The sequence below is a fragment of the Stenella coeruleoalba genome (assembly GCF_951394435.1).
Source record: "Stenella coeruleoalba genome assembly, chromosome: 10".
In the NCBI taxonomy this organism is placed as follows: Eukaryota; Metazoa; Chordata; class Mammalia; order Artiodactyla; family Delphinidae; genus Stenella; species Stenella coeruleoalba.
Genome location: NC_137156.1, coordinates 30107537 through 30127592, shown reverse-complemented (window position 1 = coordinate 30127592; position 20056 = coordinate 30107537). Strand labels below are relative to the sequence as shown.

The following is a 20056-nucleotide window of genomic DNA, read 5'->3' as shown; positions in this document are numbered from 1 at the left end:
CCATTCTCTACATCTGTGTCTTTATTCCTGTCCTGCCCCTAGGTTCTTCAGAACTGTTTGTTTTTTTTTTTAGATTTCATATATGTTAGCATACGATATTTGTTTTTCTCTTTCTGACTTACTTCACTCTGTATGACAGTCTCTAGGTCCATCCACCTCACTACAAATAACTCAATTTCATTTCTTTTTATGGCTGAGTAGCATTCCATTGTATATATGTGCCACATCTTCTTTTCCATTCATCTGTTGATGGACACTTAGGTTTCTTCCATGTCTTGGCTATAGTAAATAGAGCTGCAATGAACATTGTGGTACATGACTCTTTTTGAATTATGGTTTTCTCAGGGTATGCCCAGTAGTGGGATTGCTGGGTCATATGGTAGTTCTATTTTTGGTTTTTTAAGGAACCTCCATACTGTTTTCCCTGGTGGCTGTATCAATTTACATTCCCACCAGCAGTGCAAGAGGGTTCCCTTTTCTCCACACCCTTTCCAGCATTTACTGTTTGTAGATTTTTTGATGATGGCCATTCTGACTGGGGTGAGGTGATACCTCATTGTGGTTTTGATTTGCATTTCTCTAATGATTAGTGATGTTAAGCATCCTTTCATGTGGGTAACGACTAGTTTGTTCTCTATATCTGTGAGTCTGCTTCTTTTTTGTTATATTCACTAGTTTGTTGTATGTTTTAGATTCCACATATAAGTGATATCATACAGTATTTGTCTTTCTCTGTCTAACTTATTTCACTAAGCATAATACTCTCCAAGTCTATCCATGTTGCTGCAAATGGCAAAAATTTGTTCTTTTTTATGGCTGAGTAGTATTCCAATGTATATAGTGTGTGTTTTCATTTAGTATATCCGGTGCCTGGTACAGGGCTTGAAACAAAATGGGTGTTCCATTAATGAATGATAAATAAATGCTTGTGTTAAACTGTCTCATCTTTAAAGGCTACTAAAAAACACAAAAAGCATGTGTAAGTCTGTGTGTGTTGGGGAGGGAGGGTATATCAATCCCAAGATCCCAAGAATCTGTTTCCCAGACTTTTCCCCCAATAACCTGTACTCTTCAAGCTCAACTACCATATTTCATTAATTCTACAGTGGATATTTCTTTTCACATTTTAACATCTCTGAAATAGGGATGTATCTAACAACTATAATTAGCAATGTTTTTATTGCTTTCTTAGTGGTACCTATAACAACGGTACATACATGGTTGCCATGGCATTCAACGAAATACAGAAATATATCTTAATTCTAATACTGACCTATATCTCACAGGGCCATGAAGCTTGCTAGATAAAAGCAGATGCAAAGCACCCAATGTGTTTGGGACACAATAGATACTCAGCAAACACTGGTCCCCTTTCTCCTTAATCTCCTTTCACAGAAAGTAGAGTGGTATTGCTCTTGAGTCAAAAAAGGAGAGTGTAGAGTTCAAATTCCAACATGGAAAACAGTAGCTATGATTCACTGAGCCCCCCTAGTAGATGTCAAGTGCAGGACTGAACATCTACAATCATTACCTCTACTATGTACACTCTATCTCACCAGATGCTTACAAGACGGCTACGATTTCAAGAAGTAGGGAATTCCCTGGCGGTCCAGCGGTTAGGACTTGGTGCTTTCACTGCTGTGGGCCCAGGTTCGATCCCTGGTCAGGGAACTAAGATCTTGCATGCCGCATATTGTGTCCAAAAAAAAAAAAGGAAATGTATATGTATCTGTTCTTATTTTCTAGGTATATTTGGGTGGGTCGCATACCCCTGCCTTCTGACGCTATCTTACAATTCCTCGCGCACACTTCTATTATACATTTGCTTATCCCACTGGATTGTCATTATTTGCACGTGTCTCATCTCAGTGAGTGAGCTATTGAAAGGCACACACCTTTCTTCTTTACATAGTACCAGGAACACAGCTGGTGCTCGACAAAAGATTGTTGACTAACTGAATGAAACCTTGGAATATGATAACAAATAGAATGGCCTGAAATGTCATTAAAAGTCTAAAGGCTTATTCATAGACATGGCTCCTTTGTACACAATAACCACCTAAAACACAAGCATCACTCAATGTACTCGGGCCTACTGTGTGTCAGCAACGCCTTTACAATGTCCCCTTCTCACCACCTCACAAGTTCCCCAGAGCCCACAGTCACACCCTGCAAATTAAGTAACTTGACCTGAAATGACCTTCCACACAGTGGTCACACAGAAGTCAGGGGCTCGACACACGTGAGTTTAGCTAACATCTTAAGGCCTTAGGACAATAATCCCTGTTTTCTAAGAGATGATCAACTGGCAAGTTAAAGACAGATTTGAAAAGCCAAAAAGTCAACAGCTAAAGGTACAGCTGGTATTTGCCTCCACTCACCCTCGCTATATTAAATTTCTGAAAAGAGCTGGTCTCAGTCACACTGTAGATAAAGACAGCTGCATCCTGCAGCTGGTAAGAAAAACAACAAAAAAAAAATCACGTAGTTCCCTTTGCAGCAAAAGCAGTGGTACCGTCCTCGCAAATAGAATGCCCACTGCTCGCCTCACTGGTAGATTCTCCCTGTTGATTATACAGAGCAAAACCACTCAATCTCCAACACAGAGTCCACTATAGTTGAGAGAGAGAGAGAGAGAGAGAGAGAGAAAACTCTGTCCCTGGGATGTAGGTTTCCTATGTGGTTTCTGGAAAGGATTAAGAATCTCTAACAAAGAATCATTCTACTACCATAGAAGTTAACCACAACAATACTGGCTTCAGAGCCACTGGTTGGTACATTACAGTGTAGTTTTAATCTAGCTAATCGAAGGAGGGCAGGGGGGATGAGCTACCCAAACCCCCTGCCTGATCAACACCAACTCTTTTCATTTATGAATCTCTGGTCAAAGCAGGAAGCTAAAGTAACACTTTATATTATTTTAAATGACTGTGGTTGTTTTTAATATGATCATTTCTTTTTATGGAAGTGTAGTTGATTTACAATGTTGTGTTAGTCTCTAGTGTACAGCAAAGTGATTCAGTTATACGTAGATATATTCTTTCTCATATTCTTTTCCATTATGGCTTATTACAGGATATTGAATATAGTTCCCTGTGCTATACAGTAGGACCTTGTTGTATATCATTTTTAAATGTACCTAAAATTCCTTTTGCCTCCCTTTCTCAAAATGAAACTATAAAGGAATGCTGGAAAATTCAAATCACCACGACTTCCGAACCTAGCCAGTAAGCATCACTTTCATTACCTCATTTTTTTTACATCCCACAGTTCAACAAGCCGTTATCTGATTTAATTCTGAAAAGCACTTGAATTCCCATTTTAAATAGAAAACTCTGAGTCAGAGAAATCATTTGCCCAAGGTTTCCTAGAGAGAAAAAAACAAGTCCAAAGTGAGGGGGAAAAGAAAAGAAAATGACAGTACTGGGTAAGCCTATTTGAATATACAAAGTCCCCCCCCCCAAAAAAAAGAAAAGAAAGTAAGGAAACCTAGAAATCCAGTTGCTCAATTTCATGTCCTTTTTCTGACAGCCCTTGAGAGCAGACCCGTCTACACACACACCATCACCTTTGTTTCTTCACTAGAGAAAACATCCCTGCCAGCCTAGGAACGCTCACTCAGCCAGTAAGGAATAAATATCTACAACTACTAGAATTTCCAGTTCTTGGGCACTGAACGCAGATGGCAACTCTCGTGCTCAACCATCTACCTGTCAGGCAGTCTTGGACTTGGCTGTCCCTTCCCATCCGACACTGAGCAACCCTTGGCGTTCAGGATTTAAAGGATCCACCATGTGAGTTGGAGCTGGTCAGGAACATTCTTCCACCTCTCTTGCCTCTAGAGCCTGGGAATAACTGCAATGATTCATGGTAAACATTCACCAAGAGCCTTCTGTGGGTCACACTGACCTAATTTCACAACAACTCAAAGGACAGGCACTAAGGGTGCTCCCATTTTCTCAGCAAAAAACTGAGGCAGAGAGGTCAAGTAATTGACCATTGAGTCCCCAGTGTGATATGCTGCCTGGACAGGAATTTAACCTGGCACACATCTCCACACTGACATTCCGATTTGCAGCCTTCATGTCGATAAACTGTACATCCACCAATTCCCTCCTCCCTCCCTCCTGGGTTTACTCCCTTAGATTAAACATTGATATGTATACGTTTCTTCCCTTCAATGGTAAGCTTCCCTGACAGCACTGACTCTGTCCTCCTTGTCTTTGCATTGCCCAAAGTCCTTGGTATAATATTGCACACGTAATTCGTTATGTAATATAGATTTAAAAATAAAATCACATTCCCCTCCTTTGCTATTTATTTAGCAGGGGAAACTTAAACCCACGCAAGAAAGTACTGAAAGAAAAATAACTATCAAGCTTAAGTTCTACCTTCCAGCTCACCTTCAAAAACAAAGGGCAGATAATGCAATTTATTTTAGTCAGCGGGCATTTTCCAGATGAAGAAAAACAGTTTACTGCCGGAAACCTATACTGCGTATTATTTAGGCCAAAGAAAAATGATCTCAGGCAGAGATGGGGAATGAAGAACAACAGAAAATATCAGTGAGCAGGTGGGTCATGTGGACCTTGACTGTGTAAAACCGTAATAACTGTGCCTTTGGGAGGTTTAAGAAATGTGTAATGTTAAAACGTATGACAACAAAAACACAATACCAGAGAAGGAATAGGATTAAAGTCTTTTAAGGCTGCTGTGTGGTCTGAAAAGTAGTCGAAAATACACACTTATAAAATGGCTCATAATTTAAGTAGGCGTGTTGTAACCTCTGGGGTATCCATTAAAAGTAAAGAAAAAATGTGTAACTAAGAAGTTAAGAGGAAAAGTAGAATAATAAAGAAATGCTTTATGAACAAGAAAGGAAAGGGGGAAGAGAACAGATAGGACAAATACAAAACAAATAATAAGATGGCCAAATACACGGGTAATGACGTTAACAATGTAACCACACTGAAATTCTCTAGTTAAATGACAAAAACTGTCAGAATAGATTTTTTAAAAGCTTGAATATATGCTTCTTACAAAAGACTTTCTTGAAATAAAGCCACAGAAAAGAATCAAAGTAAAAGGACGGAAAAAAAGAGAGAACATAAAATTGGGAAGGCTGTGTTAGGTTTTTGTTTTGTTTTGTTTTTTAAAGAGTTTCAGCAAAGTCCCAGTAACTTCTAAACTATTGTCCCACTGCTTTACTGCTTCTCCCAAAAGCTCATGACCAGGAAGGAAAGAATTCAGACGATTCTGGAAGGCTGGGTTCAGTTTGATGTTGAACTTGAAAGAAGAGCAAACTGAAAAACCCAGCTCATACCTCAGAGAAGGAAAGAGTCGGGGAGGTCAATGAATACATAAAACTGTGATAAATCCAGACAACTGAATATTATTTGGTGCTTAAAACAAATGAGCATTCAAGTCATAAACAGACACAGAGGAGGCTTAAATGCATATGACTGAGTGAAAAAAGCCAACCTGAAAAGGCTACACACTCTATGATTCCAACTATATGACATTCTGAAAAAGGCAAAACTGTAAGAGACAAGGAAAAGGTTAGTGGTTGACGTGGGAGAGAGGTGGGTAATGGGGAAGAGAGAAATAGGGAAAGCATAGAGGATTTTTTAAGCAGTAAAAGTATTCTGTATGATAGTATAGTGACGGACATATGTCATTATACATTTGTCCAAATCCATAGCACATGTACGACACCAAGAGTGAACCCTATGGTAAACTATGGACTTTGGGTAATTATGTGTCAATGCAGGTTCACTCTTGGTAAAACTGTACTATTCTGGTGAGTGAGATTGATAACGGGTGAGCCTGTGCATGTGTGAGGGGAGGGGTTGAGCCTGTGCATGTGTGAGGGGAGAGAGTATACAGGAAACTCTGTAACATCCCTCTCAATTTTGTTTTAAACCTAAACCTGCTCTAAAAACTTGTTTTTAAAAAAAATGCAAAGAACAGTACACCAAAAAGTAAATTTTACTGTATAATTTGTTATGCATAAATTTTTTTTTAAAGTAAGACTCTGGATGTGTTTAACTCAAAAATGGCTAATAGGCCACCATGGTTAATAATGGACCAGCTGTCCCTGAGAGAGGTAACTAAAGGGAACACCAGGGCTAATCCTTCGAGTGGAACATAACATAGGTGTTCTCAGGCTCATGAATAGGAAAAAACATTAACCATTTTAAACACACACACGGAGCCATTTTTGCATATTATGAGCCCATTAACTCCTGGGGCAAAGTCTCAAATTGTCAGCAGTACCAGTGTACACGCAGAATACAGGTCCACTAGAAAATGGAAACTAGGTCTCAATTATGCCCCCTGCGTTTTGATTCTCTTGTTTGACTCCACAAATCTCAGAGATAAACTATAAGCAAACTGTGCAATCAATAATAGCTGGCAGCCAGAAATCCATGCTCGTTGGCTGCTAAAATTAGGGCAAGAGCTGGGTCCACAACACTGCCGGACAATGATGGACATGATTAAAACATGGAACAAGAAGCTTAATACTGCCTTCTCAGCCTCCATCCTAACATGCAGGCTATACCAGAACCAAGAAGAAGGCTACAAGATATCTTGATGTCACTGTTTCTTACAAAATAAACAACAAAAAATAGATACTAGAATCTTTTGTATATGGAGGAGATAAGAGGAAGGAAGAAACTAAAAGGAACAAGAGCTTGGCACTTGGGGACTAAGGGTTTTGGTCTCTTATTCATTGACCCAGTGATTTTTGCTATAATCACTCTCCCTGATGTGTAGTCTCCTCCACGGAGTCTGCACCTTTGGCCCACTTTTCCCAGCACCTAGGACAGTGCCTGGAATAAAGCAGGTACTCCATAAACATTGATGAAACTCAATGGTACTATAAGAGAAACATATCAACGTCATTTGGTATAGGCAATATTCTACCACCATCATTACCACCATTAAGAAGTACCTGAAAGACTAGGCCCAAATTCTAAGTGATTGCTGAGGGTACACAGAGAGAGGAGACAGATCTGCAGAACCCGAAAGTAGAGTAAGTTTTAGGCAAATATGACCCAACATAGCAAACCTCAGCCAGTCCTCAAGGAAGAATGGATGGCGCGTAAACCACTGTCTGCTTCTCCTCAATTAAAATGAGGATGGTTCCGTCTTTTAATTCAGCACAGTAAAACAAAGCCCTACCTATCTTTCCTCGTGGGCCTTTTCAGCTGTCATTTAAAAAAATGTTTTAAACCACAAAAGTAATGTTTTCATTATAGAAAATAGTTTTTAAAAAATCACGTCTAATTCAACCACCTAGATTTAATAATATTAACATGTATGCATTTTCCTATGTTTATATTTGTTTTTTCTAATGAGAAACCTTTGAACCTTTAACAATACATCACGAACCCTTAACAATACATCATGATCATCCTTCCCCCTTATTAAATATTCCATTGAACCGACATCAATTACATTTTCTCTTTTTGGAGGAACATCGCATCAATTACATTTTCTCTTTTTTGGAGACATTATCAAGGCGATCCAGTGGCTTATTCGCAAGCATCTAAATCCTTCTTCAAATCTACTGCTCGCCCTAGCAGTTCTTTCCTTAAAGCCAGCACTCCAAGGAAGCACGATAATGGTTTGTTTTTGTTTGTTTTTCTTTGGTTTTTTTTTTGCGGTACGCGGGCCTCTCACTGCTGTGGCCTCTCCCGTTGCGGAGCACAGGCTCCGGACGCGCAGGCTCAGCGGCCATGGCTCACGGGCCCAGCCGCTCCGCGGCATGTGGGATCTTCCCGGACCGGGGCACGAACCCGTGTCCCCTGCATCGGCAGGCGGACTCTCAACCACTGCGCCACCAGGGAAGCCCCACAATAATGTTTTGCCTCTTGAGTCCCTTTGTTTGAACTGCAGCCATTTTACTCAATTGGGGGCCAAGCATCTCCCTCTTCTTTCCCCAAATCCAGCTACTCAAAGCCTCGTTTTAGTTGTGAACCATACTTAATTGAGATCATTTCGCAGAAAGTCACAAGACACTGGTGTGTGCCTTTGAATAATTACCCCTGACTCTATTAGTAAATCTCTTTTCTGAAATTCCACATTTCAAAAAAGTTAAAAATACACCAGGGGCTTTAAAGACTACCTTTAAAGTCAATTAGCACCGATGAACTTTTATCTAGTCACTTAGATAAAAGATCCACCTGATGAATGTTTATTTCAATAATAAAGAAACACTACACTGTTAGTATAGAAAGATAAAGGCACTTGGACTTCTTAAATGTATAAAACTGAGTCCCTTGATATACAATTGTGGTACAGAATGATAGTAGATTAGAGTGGACAGGGGGAAAATCTCTCCCTTGCACTTTTAGGTAATGAGTTTGGACCACTGGAAAAGAACACAGGCTGAATTGCCTTTTAAATTTTAAGTGGGTTTTATCAAGGCCCAAGGGCAGCGTTTTTCCTTTGGGAACACGTTACAAAACTTCAATCGAAGTCTAAGAAGTATGATTCAATAGCCAAATTTGTATTTAATTCACGGCCTTTCAGGGAAGCACCTTATGATTAAGGAAAGGCTAAGTAAAATGAGTTACATCATGACCATAACTACAATTTACAGAACACCTTCAATATGTCAGGCATTTTATATACTTTATTTCCAGTCTTAATTAACCCTATAAACCTGGCTTACAACAGAGAGAACAGAGGCAGAGAAAGTTGAAGTAATGTACCCTTGGTCACCCAGATAGTAAGTGTCAGAGCCCAGATGCCTATCCAGTGCTGTCTCACTCCAAAGCCAGGGCTCATGGACCAACGATTATAAATAAATCACACTCCGGGGTCCCCTCAGTTTCATCTGAGGCACTGATTGGACAAGCCCAAGAAGAAATATCAATCCTATTACTAAATACTGCCAGTACCACCTGCATCCTTGGGGGTACTCAGGAGTAAGACAGAGCGTTCTTAAACCACATCACAGAAAATATCGTCCGGAAGGGAAAGGGAATAGAAAAAAGTCTTCCTTCTTGCTTTTGTTCAAAATGTGTTATGCAACATGAAACTGTAAATTGGGTAACAAGGAATAGATCTAGCCATACAGTCTGACGCCAGAATCCACTCCAAAGGCAAAGATTCTCAAGTTTGCACATTACAATCACTTGGAGAGCTTTTAATAATACTGATTCCTAAAAATACTGGTTCCTAGTCCTGTCCCTAGAGATTCTACAGTGACTGGTCTACAGTGGGGTCCAAATACCAAAATTTTTAAAAAGTTCTCTAGATGATTAATGGAAAACCATTGAGAACTACTGCCCTAGAAGAGGGGTGTGTGTGTGCGTGAGTGAGACAGAGAGACAGAACCTAGACACCGACTCTCAGTTCTTTCTCCTTATTACATATACCTGGTAAAGTCTGGAGCACAGGGACCTAAAGGTTAGTGGGAAAGACAGACAATCCGGGCTGCATTACCTGGGCTGTATCTTCCATCAGGCCACGGATCTTCTCCACGACATCGTTGCGCCGGTGCTGGCGCAGGGCGCTAATTAACTGGGCCAGGCTGGCCTCGGGGCCCCGGATGGTCCAGTGCTGCAGTGCTGCGTAGGCCCGCTCGTGGTCCGCCGTGTACCCGTTGGAGAAAGCGGCCACCTCCCTCTCGCTGGCATTGCACAGAAGCTGATAGATATCCTTCCACTGGCTTCCCACTTGGGCTGCTACAAGCTTCAGGATGTCAATACCTATACCAGACACAAAATAAAATAAAACACAAATACAGATATGTGAGGTCTTCACAGAAGGCCAATCTGTTTTAATGAACTTAAAGAAGCACGCTTTCCCATGGCTCTCGTCCGTCAAAGGGATGCAGGGCCTCCTACTGCACATGCAGGCCATCCTGGAGACTAGTTAGGTACCCTCCTGCAAATGTCACTTCCAGAACGTGGAACCAGAGGAGCAACCTGGAAGAAAAATAAATCGCCCCTAAACAATATTTTGAAAGTCAAACCCAAACAAAGTACTCAGAGTGATTCCTTTATCGCTGCTAAAAACTGGAACCAAATAAACTAGAGACTCTCAGATGAAAAAAGTGGCGACTTTATAAAATCTAGAAAAGGTAAGCCACAGGTTCAAACTGCAGTGGAGTTTATCCAGCAGGGTCTGGGTAATGGGTGGTGAGGGTCTGGCTATGGTGTCTTGTGTATCAACTGATGAAATTCCCAACTGATCCAGCCCAATGGGGGCATTCCTTCAGAACTTCTAACTTCCCATGCTCTAAAATCCTATGCTCAAGAGGCAACTTTCTGATCTATTAGTCAGTCTCCTAAAGTTGACTTGCACAGTTATAATGAAGACAACAGCAAAATGACAATATACTAACACTAGCTATTATCTTCCAGGTATTATGTGAAGGCATTCGCTCATTAACATTCCAACTGCCCGGGTAAGAAAAAAAAAAAAAAACAGAAAAGTCAGGCAACTTGCCCAATATCACAAAGGTAGGTGCGTTGGGTTTTGAACCCAACTCACTGGATAACGTTATAAATGGAGTCATTCTGGCTCATCAGTTACTTATAAACTCAATCAGCATGGGTCTGCAGTCCCCAGATCTGATGAACAGAGGGTGAAAATGCCAAAATCAAATCTTGGGATTTGACAACTCAGGGCACCGACCCTCTGTGAGGTGGGGTTTTCCCTGAGTGGCACACTTTGGTGTCTTCCTCTTTAAGGTACCTTCTCTCTGCAATTACGTATTGGCTTTTCCCAAATTTATCCATGGAGTGTGTATATAACCCCACAGTAAGGGCTCTGGTAGGTATCACAACAGGTGAATGAGTCTTCTGAATCAATACCACCGTATCTTTGAATGAGGCCATACTCACAAACCCAGATACCAGAGTTATTATAGTTAACAATGTCTTGGCTAACTACAGCTAACAAAGAGGATACACAATGGAATACTATTCAGCCATAAAAAAGAATGAAATAGGGACTTCCCTGGTGGTGCAGTGGATAAGACTCCGAGCTCCCAGTGGAGGGGGTCCGGGTTTGATCCCTGGTTAAGGAACTAGATCCCCCATGCATGCCGCAACTAAGAGTTCACAAGCCACAATTAAGGAGCTGGTGAGCCGTGACTAAGGAGCCCGAGAGCTGCAACTAAGGAGCCCGTCCGCCGCAACTAAGACCCGGTGCAGCCGAATTAAAAAAAAAAAAAGAATGAAATAGTGTTATTTGAGCAACATGGGTGGGCCTAGAGATTATCATACTAAGTGAAGTGAGACAGAGAAGACAAATACCATGTGATACCACTTATATGTGGAATCTAAAATATGACACAAATGAACTTATTTACAAAACAGAAACAGACTCACAGATGTGGAAAACAAACTTATGGTTACCAAAGGGGAAAGGGAGTGAGGGAGGAATAAATTAGGAGTTTTGGATTAGCAGACACAAACTACTATATATAAAATAGATAAACAACAACGTCCTACTGTATAGCACAGGGAACTATATTCAGTATCTTATAATAAACTATAATGGAAAAGAATCTGAAAAAGAATATATATGTGTATAACTGAATCACTTTGCTATACACCAGAAACTAACACATCACTGTAAATCAACTACACTTCAATTTAAAAGGAAAGTTGAAAAAAAGTCTTTAAAACATTTACTACTCAAAAAAAAAAAAAAAAAGGGGGGGTATTCCCTGGCGGTCCAATGGTTAGGACTCTGTGCTTCCACTGCAAGGAGTACAGGTTCGATCCCTGGTCAGGGAACTAAGATCCCACAGGCCACGGGGCGAGGCCAAAAAAAAAAAAAAAATGAAGTCAAGTTCCCAAGTGAAACTTGGGGAAGAAAGCAAAAGAAGAGAAGAGGAGCTTACTGTGATGGTTAATTGAATTTTTCAATTAACTAGAGGTTAGTTGGGTGGGAAAGAAAAAAACCTTTTTTGCTCCAATCAGTTGTTGGGGAAAATATTTATAAAATGAGCTATCAACTTTTGCCTGAGAAAAGAGCAATAACAATTCCCGAAGTTTCCTTGTAAATGGAGGAATTTGTGGTTCCTCCATGGAAACCCTTCCTCTGCCACGCAATCCCATTGAAGTAGATGACTTGGAAGACTTGCGTGTACATCCTGAACCAACCCCCTGAAAATGGTTTCGGAAAGTAAGTTCCTGGTAGCAGGCTGCTTTCTCGTCAACTGTAAAAGCAGAATGCCACAGACTGAGACCCGACTGTACTTCCCACACTATTTTCCCCGGCAGTGTGAAACACACTTGAACCCGCTGCTTTTCAGTTTTCATAGCAATGTTTAGCCAGATACAGAGCTTCTGATTTCAAGCAGACAGGCACCTCAAAAAACAACATATCTTATTTAAAACCCCACAGGTAACTTTCAGAAGCAAGCCAGCTCTTGGTGGTTGGTGTGGTCGATTCTTCCAAACACCAAAAGGCTTCTTAGCCCCCGAATCTTAATTTAGGTCAAGTTAACGAAGGCCCACAGTGTCTTACATGGAAACATGACTGTTTTCTTGTATGTGGGCCCTTTGCTCAAATCTTCGTAGTGCCAGTGACAGTGCGGCTTTGGGCAAACCACTAACTGTCATGCTCATTTCCTCATTTGTACAATGCAGATACTCAGTGTGGTCCCTGGGGATGAGCTGATTAACATTTTCTATAGAGTGGATTTATTTTTGGAAGTACCCCATCATTATAAATGTTCCATACACTGGGCACTACAACTTAAGACTACATGCATTTCTGATGGAAACACACAGGCTTTACAGAGTAATTACAGCGTTTAAAAGGCTTACGCTTAACAATAGCTCCTTCTTCCAAAAGCCAGTATTTATACTTTTTTTCTGCCACAAAATTTAAAAAAAAAGGAAAACATGAAGAATGGGTGCGATGAGATTTTCCTTCAACTAAAATTGACTGGAGGCTAAATTTTAGGTCCACGAATCAGGTTTCACCTTATTCTTTTACTATGGAAACATGGAGTCAACTTTTGTGAACAGGCCTGGATCCACAAGGTTCCTCACCACGGGCCCCTCCCACTTCGGAGCTGATGAATACAGACAGCCACTACCTCCGGAGACCCCAGCCTCTCAACCTAGCACGGGATCACAAACAGCAGGAGGAGGGAAGACCAGTCTGAACTAGCCCACAGCTTTGGTGTCCCCTGCCCCTGACCCCACTGTCGCTACCAAAGGGAAAAGAAACACCTGCGGAATATTTCCAGAGTATTTGTTGGGCAGCCACTGTGTGTGTTAACTTTGTTTGCTGGACTGAAAGCCCTTGGGAGATTTTCAGACAAAGAGTTTAGCACCAAGAAAATGAAGTCACACTGATGAAGTACAAAATCTGATGGGATCTGAAAGTGCTCTTCGTTTAGAAAACAAGTTTCAGGCAACACTAAACAATACACCTATAGGGCAAAGCAGTAGAATGATTAAACTAAATTGAGATAGCTACCGTTGGGGAGGGAGGGGCGGGTACGGTAGCTGTCCCCTACTGGATAGGTGCACAGAGGGGACTTCAAAGGTATTCCTGAGGTTCAATTTCCTAAGCTGGATGGTGGGGAAATGGGTCTTCTTTTTATTTTATTATTGTATTTGATATTTATGTTATTATTCCTTTTAAAGCTACATACATATATATAACACACATATATAGATATATTTGCATATACTTCATACCTATGCATACTATGATGTGGGATACATAATTTTTTTAATGTTTAATTTTATTGGTGAGGAATCTCATGTAGAAAGGTTAGTGACTAGTTCAAGGTTGCCCAGCTAGTCAGTGGTACCTCTGTTGTGGTTAATAGGGAATATGGTATCGCAGAGGAACACTGCTATTCACTGGAATGATGCTCCTAGGGCACAGTCCACATATGAATGCACTCGGCACAGACCATGGTGTGTGTACTTCTTCCTGGCCTGTTATTACTGACCAAGCACATGCTTGGAAAGTTTTTCTTTAGGGCTAGCAAGTGTAGCTCTTTCCTTTAAAACTATGGTACCCTTTCTTTTTTTTAAAAAAAAAAGGAAGTTTCAGCAAGCTTTTTCTGTACAGGGCAAGAATAAGTGTTTTAGGCTTTAAGAACCATACAGTCTCTGTTGCAAGTTCTCAACTCTGTTGTTAGGTGACAGCGGCCATAAGCAGTACGAATGAGCCCACGTGCCAAAGTTCTCCAACCCCTGAAACTGTAGCAATTTAAAGAGACCACAGCTAGACTGTCAAACGGAAGAAAGATTTAGAAAAGCATTGTTAAAGAAACACAAACACACACAAAGCCCCCAAAATGAAAGTTCCTACCCCAATGATCAATCTCAATGTGAAATGCTAGTAAAATAGAGACCAAATCTCTGCGTGGCCCGGTGCCCTGGTCACCTGTCCATCAGCGTTCCGACAATTTTCATCTAGAATGGAGACAGTCACCATGTGTTGAATTAATCTAACTTGTTCAGCGTGATGCCAAAAATCTCTTTTTTCTTAGGTTGAAAAGAGGTTGACAACCGTCAACCCACAGAAGTGCTGATTGATAGGCAACGAGCTTAACTTCGCTTTTCTTGTGATGGCAGGTCCTGGAGCTCTGGAGAATGGCTGAAGTTTCCAAAGGAGTCATGACGCAGCCCAGCCCTATAAACCAGGGGCTGTACGTGCCAGGGGCTGTGTATGAGAAGGTGGTTCTGGCACCAGGGAAATGGCTTGTGACTTTGAAGGTGCAGGTAGTAGAAAGATCATAAACTTGCTAATCCCAAGATACAGTTTCAAACTCCATGACTTGTTAGTTGTGTGACATGGGGCAAATGACCTCTAAGATTTCAGTGTCCTCATCAGTAAAACGAAAATACCACCTCTTATCTCATAGGCTGGGTAAGGAGATGTACGGGGTCAAGTATTAAACCTGTAAAGCACTTTGGTTCTCCTTCCTCTGTCCCCTCCATTTCTGGAAAAGAGTCACTGGGGCAACGAAGCTGACAGGCGGAAGGAGTTCTGCACAGACATCGGTTTAGCACCAGGACCACAGGCGCTGAACAGTGAGGCCGGGCACCAGCATCCTCGCCTCCTGGGTTTTTCAGAACCCCACCAGTATGTGTCCGAAGGGGCACCTCTGCACAAGAGGGGCACCACCCACAGAAAGTCACATGTGAGAGGTCAACATTGCCCCCCGCCACACACAGGGCATCACAACAGGACTCGGGGGGTTCTTCCGAATAAGCGGACTCTGCCCAGCTCTGCTGTGAGGGAGCTCAAGGAAAAGGCACAAGGTGAGCAGTTGGGTTATTGTGGAAGACATGGCATTTTCCCATGCGTTATAAAACCCTGAATCAGATATAATCTGGGTGACAACCCTCATCGGAGGCTCAATGTCAACGTCAGTATGCAAAAAAAGTTCCTCCTCTTTAAATACGAACCTGAATTGACCTTTTCAAGAGAAGGTATTGACGCTCCTTCCTTTTGGAGATAAATATCTGAAATGAGTGCCATCATTAAGAACCCATGGTGGGGCTTCCCTGGTGGTTGAAAGTCCACCTGCCGATGCAGGGGACACGGGTTCGTGCCCCGGTCCGGGAGGATCCCACATGCCGCAGAGCGGCTGGGCCCGTGAGCCATGGCCGCTGAGCCTGCGCGTCCGGAGCCTGTGCTCCCCAACGGGAGAGGCCACAACAGTGAGAAGCCCGCATACCGCAAAAAAAAAAAAAAAAAAGCCTGCCTTTAGCATGCCATGATGGCCTTCCCTGTACAATGGTCATGTCCTCAGAGATGCCTTTTCTGGCCACCTTCTGCCCGAGCCCCATGTCTGCTTCGATCACCATTATCCCCAGCTACTCCCGGAGCCTAGCACATAACAAAAGTACAATGAGTATCTCTGAATGAATGAATGAGAGCCTTTTTACATCCCTCCCCTCTTGCCTGAACCTCCTCCCCACCATTTGTCACCCCATTAGCCCCTGTAACTTAAGTCCCTGAAAGGGACCAAATGCACATCCTTGCCGGGTAGCCCTGCCGGATCTACAGTCTCTTTGACAAGAAGAAAGGCCCACGTGTGGCTGCCAATGGGGGAAACGTGGGCTTCCTGGCACAGGAACCCAGCCCTTGTGCAATAACCTCTCCCTCTGCTGGCGCCCTCCTCCCATTGAGGGTGGTCCACTGAATCCATGTGAGGGCCCAGAGCGCACGAGGCAAAGAGGTCCCACCATGGCGGAAACCTCCTCCAGAGATAAGCTATCCAGGCCACGGTCTGGCTGGCCTGATAACATAGTAAATGCTCCTAAAAGCAACAACCCCACATGTGCATGGGGTTTTTTTTGCAGTAACCAGCATGTCATAGGATGGTTAAAACATGCTCTATCAGGACTTCCCTGGCGGTCCAGAGTTTAAGACTCTACGATTCCATTGTAGGGGGCATGGGTTCGATCCCTGGTCAAGGAACTAAGATCCCGCGTGGCCAAAAGCAAAAGACAAAAAACATACTATATCTAAAGCGATCACTCCCAAAGCATCACACAGGAAACTGCTTCATCCACGCCGGGAACTTGGTTGGCCCCAAGTTAAAAATACTCCTTCCCTATTGAGGTAAAAAGTTGGAGGAACTGTTTAGATTTCATCTGAAACCCCAAAAGTGATTTCCAAAGCTGAATTCATCAGTATCTTGTTGAAGGTTCAATGGGCAATCGTTACAAGCTCAGATGAATCTCGGGAGCCGCTTAAAAGCCACCGTGCAAAGGTCTCGTGGTTAATGGAAGAACTGTTTACCAAGGGCAAACTCTATCAAAGCAGTAGGAATGGAAGATATAAATTTCACTGAGGCTGTGAGGACAAAACTAATAACCTTTTCTTTCATTCCAGGAGGAAAACAAAACAACACGAAATGCCCTCTTCCTCCCTGTCTCAGCCTCTGTATGAAGCTGTTCATTTATTCATATAATGAAAATGTACTGAGCCCTTACTGAGCACCAGACATGATTCTGGGCATCGCGGACGTGGCAGCGAATGAGGCAAAACAAAATCCTTTTTCCTGGTGAAGTCCGCATTCTGCTGGGGAACGCGGGAAGTAATAAAATATTCCATACGTTGCACAGCCAGGAGTGCTAAGGAGTAAAAGACAGCAGGGGAAGGGGACCGAGGGGGCAGGGCTGCAATTTTAAATATGGGGCCTTCTCCCTGATATCTCAAAGAAGGCTCCACTGAGCTAACGTTGGAATCAAGCCCTAATGGAGGTGAGGGAGCAAGTCCTGTGGAGGGAACCGCAGGTAGAAAGGGAGGATGGGTGCTGGCATGTACAAAGAGGGCAGGAAGACCAGTGTGGCTGCAACAGTGAGTGATGGGGAGTGTGGTGGGCGTCAGAGGCTAGATACGAATGGCCAGGAGGGGAGTACAGATTGCACTGGGCTTTCAGGCTGCCGCTCCCCGTGCAGTGAAAAGTCACTGGGGATTTTGACGTTTCAAGGACAGGACTGCCGCGATGTGACTTACATGGAACAGGATCACTCTGGCCGTTGTGAAAAGAATAAACTAAAAGGGGCACAGGCAGAAGTGGAGCAACCAGTTCAGAGGCCATGGCAATGATCCAGGAGGGAGGTGACAGTGCCTTGGGGCCAGGGTGGTGGCTGTGGAAATGAGGGCAAATGGTGGCCTTCTGCATCTATTTTGAAGGTAGTGCTGATTGGATTGGCTAATGGCTTGAATGTGGGATGAGAAAGCAGGAAAGGAGTGAAGGTTTTGCTCGGAGCAGCAGGAAGACCAGAGGGGCCATTTTCTGCGCTGGACAACTGATGTGAACAGCACGGTTCGGGATTCAGGGTTTCACATCTTAAGTGGGAGGTGCCTCTTGGACATCTGGGTCCATCAGGCAGGTGGGAGGCTATCTGTATGTTGAGTTCGGGTACAAGATCCAGGCTGGGTAGATGCACTTGGGAATTAGCAGAAGATAGATGGCATTTAAAGCCATGGGTCACCCAGGGAAGGGGTGTGTGAGGGTAGAAAAGAGGGTTGAGTCCTGAGCCCCGGAGCTCTCCATTATTCAGAGGTGGGGTCCAAGAGGAGGAAATAGCCAAGGAGCTGGAGAAGGAACAGCCAGAGAGGTGGGAGGAGAGCAAGAGAGGGTGGAGTCCAGGAAGCCAAAGGAAGGAAGTGTTTCAGAAAGAAGGGAACCAAGGGACCCAGTGGGCCGTAGAGGAAAACTCAGAACCGAACAATGCAGTGAGAATCGTGCTGTCAGACTACGTGGAAAAGAGGCCAGATTGGGGCTAAAACATTGCTACCATATTTTAGAGGTGCTAAAACATCTAAATGCACTTTTTAAAAACTGAAATATAGTTGATTTACAGTGTTCCAGGTATACAGCAAAGTGATTCAGATATAGATAGGTTGATAGATAGATAGGTATTCTTTTTCAGATTCTTTTCCCTTATAGGTTATTACAAGATATTGAATATAGTTCCCTGTGCTATACAGTAGTAGGTCCTTGTTGGTTATCTGTTTTATATACAGTAGTATGTACCTGTTAATCCCAAATTCCCAGTTTATCCCTCCCCCACTCCTTCCCCCTTTGGTAACCACAAATTTGTTCTCCAAATCTGTGAGTCTAATTGTTTTGTAGATAAGTTCATTTGTATCAGCGTTTTAGATTCCACGTATAAGTGATATATATGTTTTTAACCAATGCCTTTCCGTAGCTTGGTTGCAGTGTGCTTTTTTCCTTAGTGGTGTATAAAATAATGGTGCGTCTTAGATTTGACGAAATATAGTGAGAACTATTATTTTTTTAATTTATAAACTTGAACTCGCCTAATTTTTACAATCTGACATACCATCAACAACCTAATACGTCAAATTCTGTTCATACGCTGCAAGGGTAACGACCAATTACTCGTGAAGAACAATCAACAGAATTAGAGAAATTCCTCCTTCTCTGCAAAATCTGCTTACATAATACCTGACCAGGTTGATTCAAGGACACTCATTTGTAAGGATTTTCTTTTCTACTTGTATTTTAGCCCTACGTGGGGAAAATGCTTATGTGTTTTTCAGTATCCTAAACAACTTAAATTCAAAAGCTGTTCGATAAATTAGAGAAAAAAATATACATTTAAAACATAAACACCTGTCCTCTAAAACCTAGAGGAAGAAGCCATTGGTGGGTGGGCCTGGGGAGGACAACAGCCTTCCAAGGGCAAAGGCCACACCTTTCTTTCTTTTTTTTTTTTTAGTGCTTTATTTTTATTTTTTTACATCTTTATTGGAGTATAATTGCTTTACAATGGTGTGTTAGTTTCTGCTTTATAACAAAGTGAATCAGTTATACATATACATATGTTCCCATATCTCTTCCCTCTTGCGTCTCCCTCCCTCCCACCATCCCTATCCCACCCCTCCAGGGGGTCACAAAGCACCGAGCTGATCTCCCTGTGCTATGCGGCTGCTTCCCACTAGCTATCTACCTTAAGTTTGGTAGTGTATATATGTCCATGCCACTCTCTTGCTTTGTCACAGCTTTCCCTTCCCCCTCCCCATAGCCTCAAGTCCATTCTCTAGTAGGTCTGCGTCTTTATTCCTGTCTTACCCCTAGGTTCTTCGTGACATTTTTTTTCTTAAATTCCATATATATGTGTTAGCATCCGGTATTTGTCTCTCTCTTTCTGACTTACTTCACTCTGTATGACAGACTCTAGACTCTGTGCACGAGATAATGCTTTGAGGCTGTCGCAATAAGAGGCTTTTCTACTGCAGTGGTTGTGTGTGCTTTATAATTCTCAAACATCTTAGAGGTTCAACCGAAAGGTGCCGTCGGCTGGAAGTAGCATTACCGGAAGCAAAGGTGGCAAAGACCGGGGTTGGGGAGCGCGGGATGGAGACCAGCCCGCCTGTTCCTGCCTGCTCCCAGAAAATGACTGCGGCCCTGGGGCAGAGCAAGGGCACAGCAACCTCTTAACTGGAATAATCTGCTCCCTTCAGCCCGGCTTCCCGGTGTTTACACTTCAAGTCTACTTCCCGTAGGAAATTTGGGCTGACAGACAGGATGACTGTCTAGAATTTGGAGTCCAGGAGCCTTTTG

The 20056-nt window shown here is 42.7% G+C and overlaps 1 protein-coding gene across 1 annotated transcript in view; it reads right to left on the bottom strand.

Moving 5' to 3' along the window:
* The window catches only part of TNFRSF21 (TNF receptor superfamily member 21), a 64897-nt gene that overhangs the window by 16087 nt on the left and 28754 nt on the right, over positions 1 to 20056 (bottom strand). Inside the window, exon 4 of the mRNA XM_079933729.1 lies at positions 9457 to 9722. Coding sequence (XP_079789855.1) covers positions 9457 to 9722 — 266 coding nt within the window. The remainder of the gene's footprint in view (positions 1 to 9456; positions 9723 to 20056) is intronic.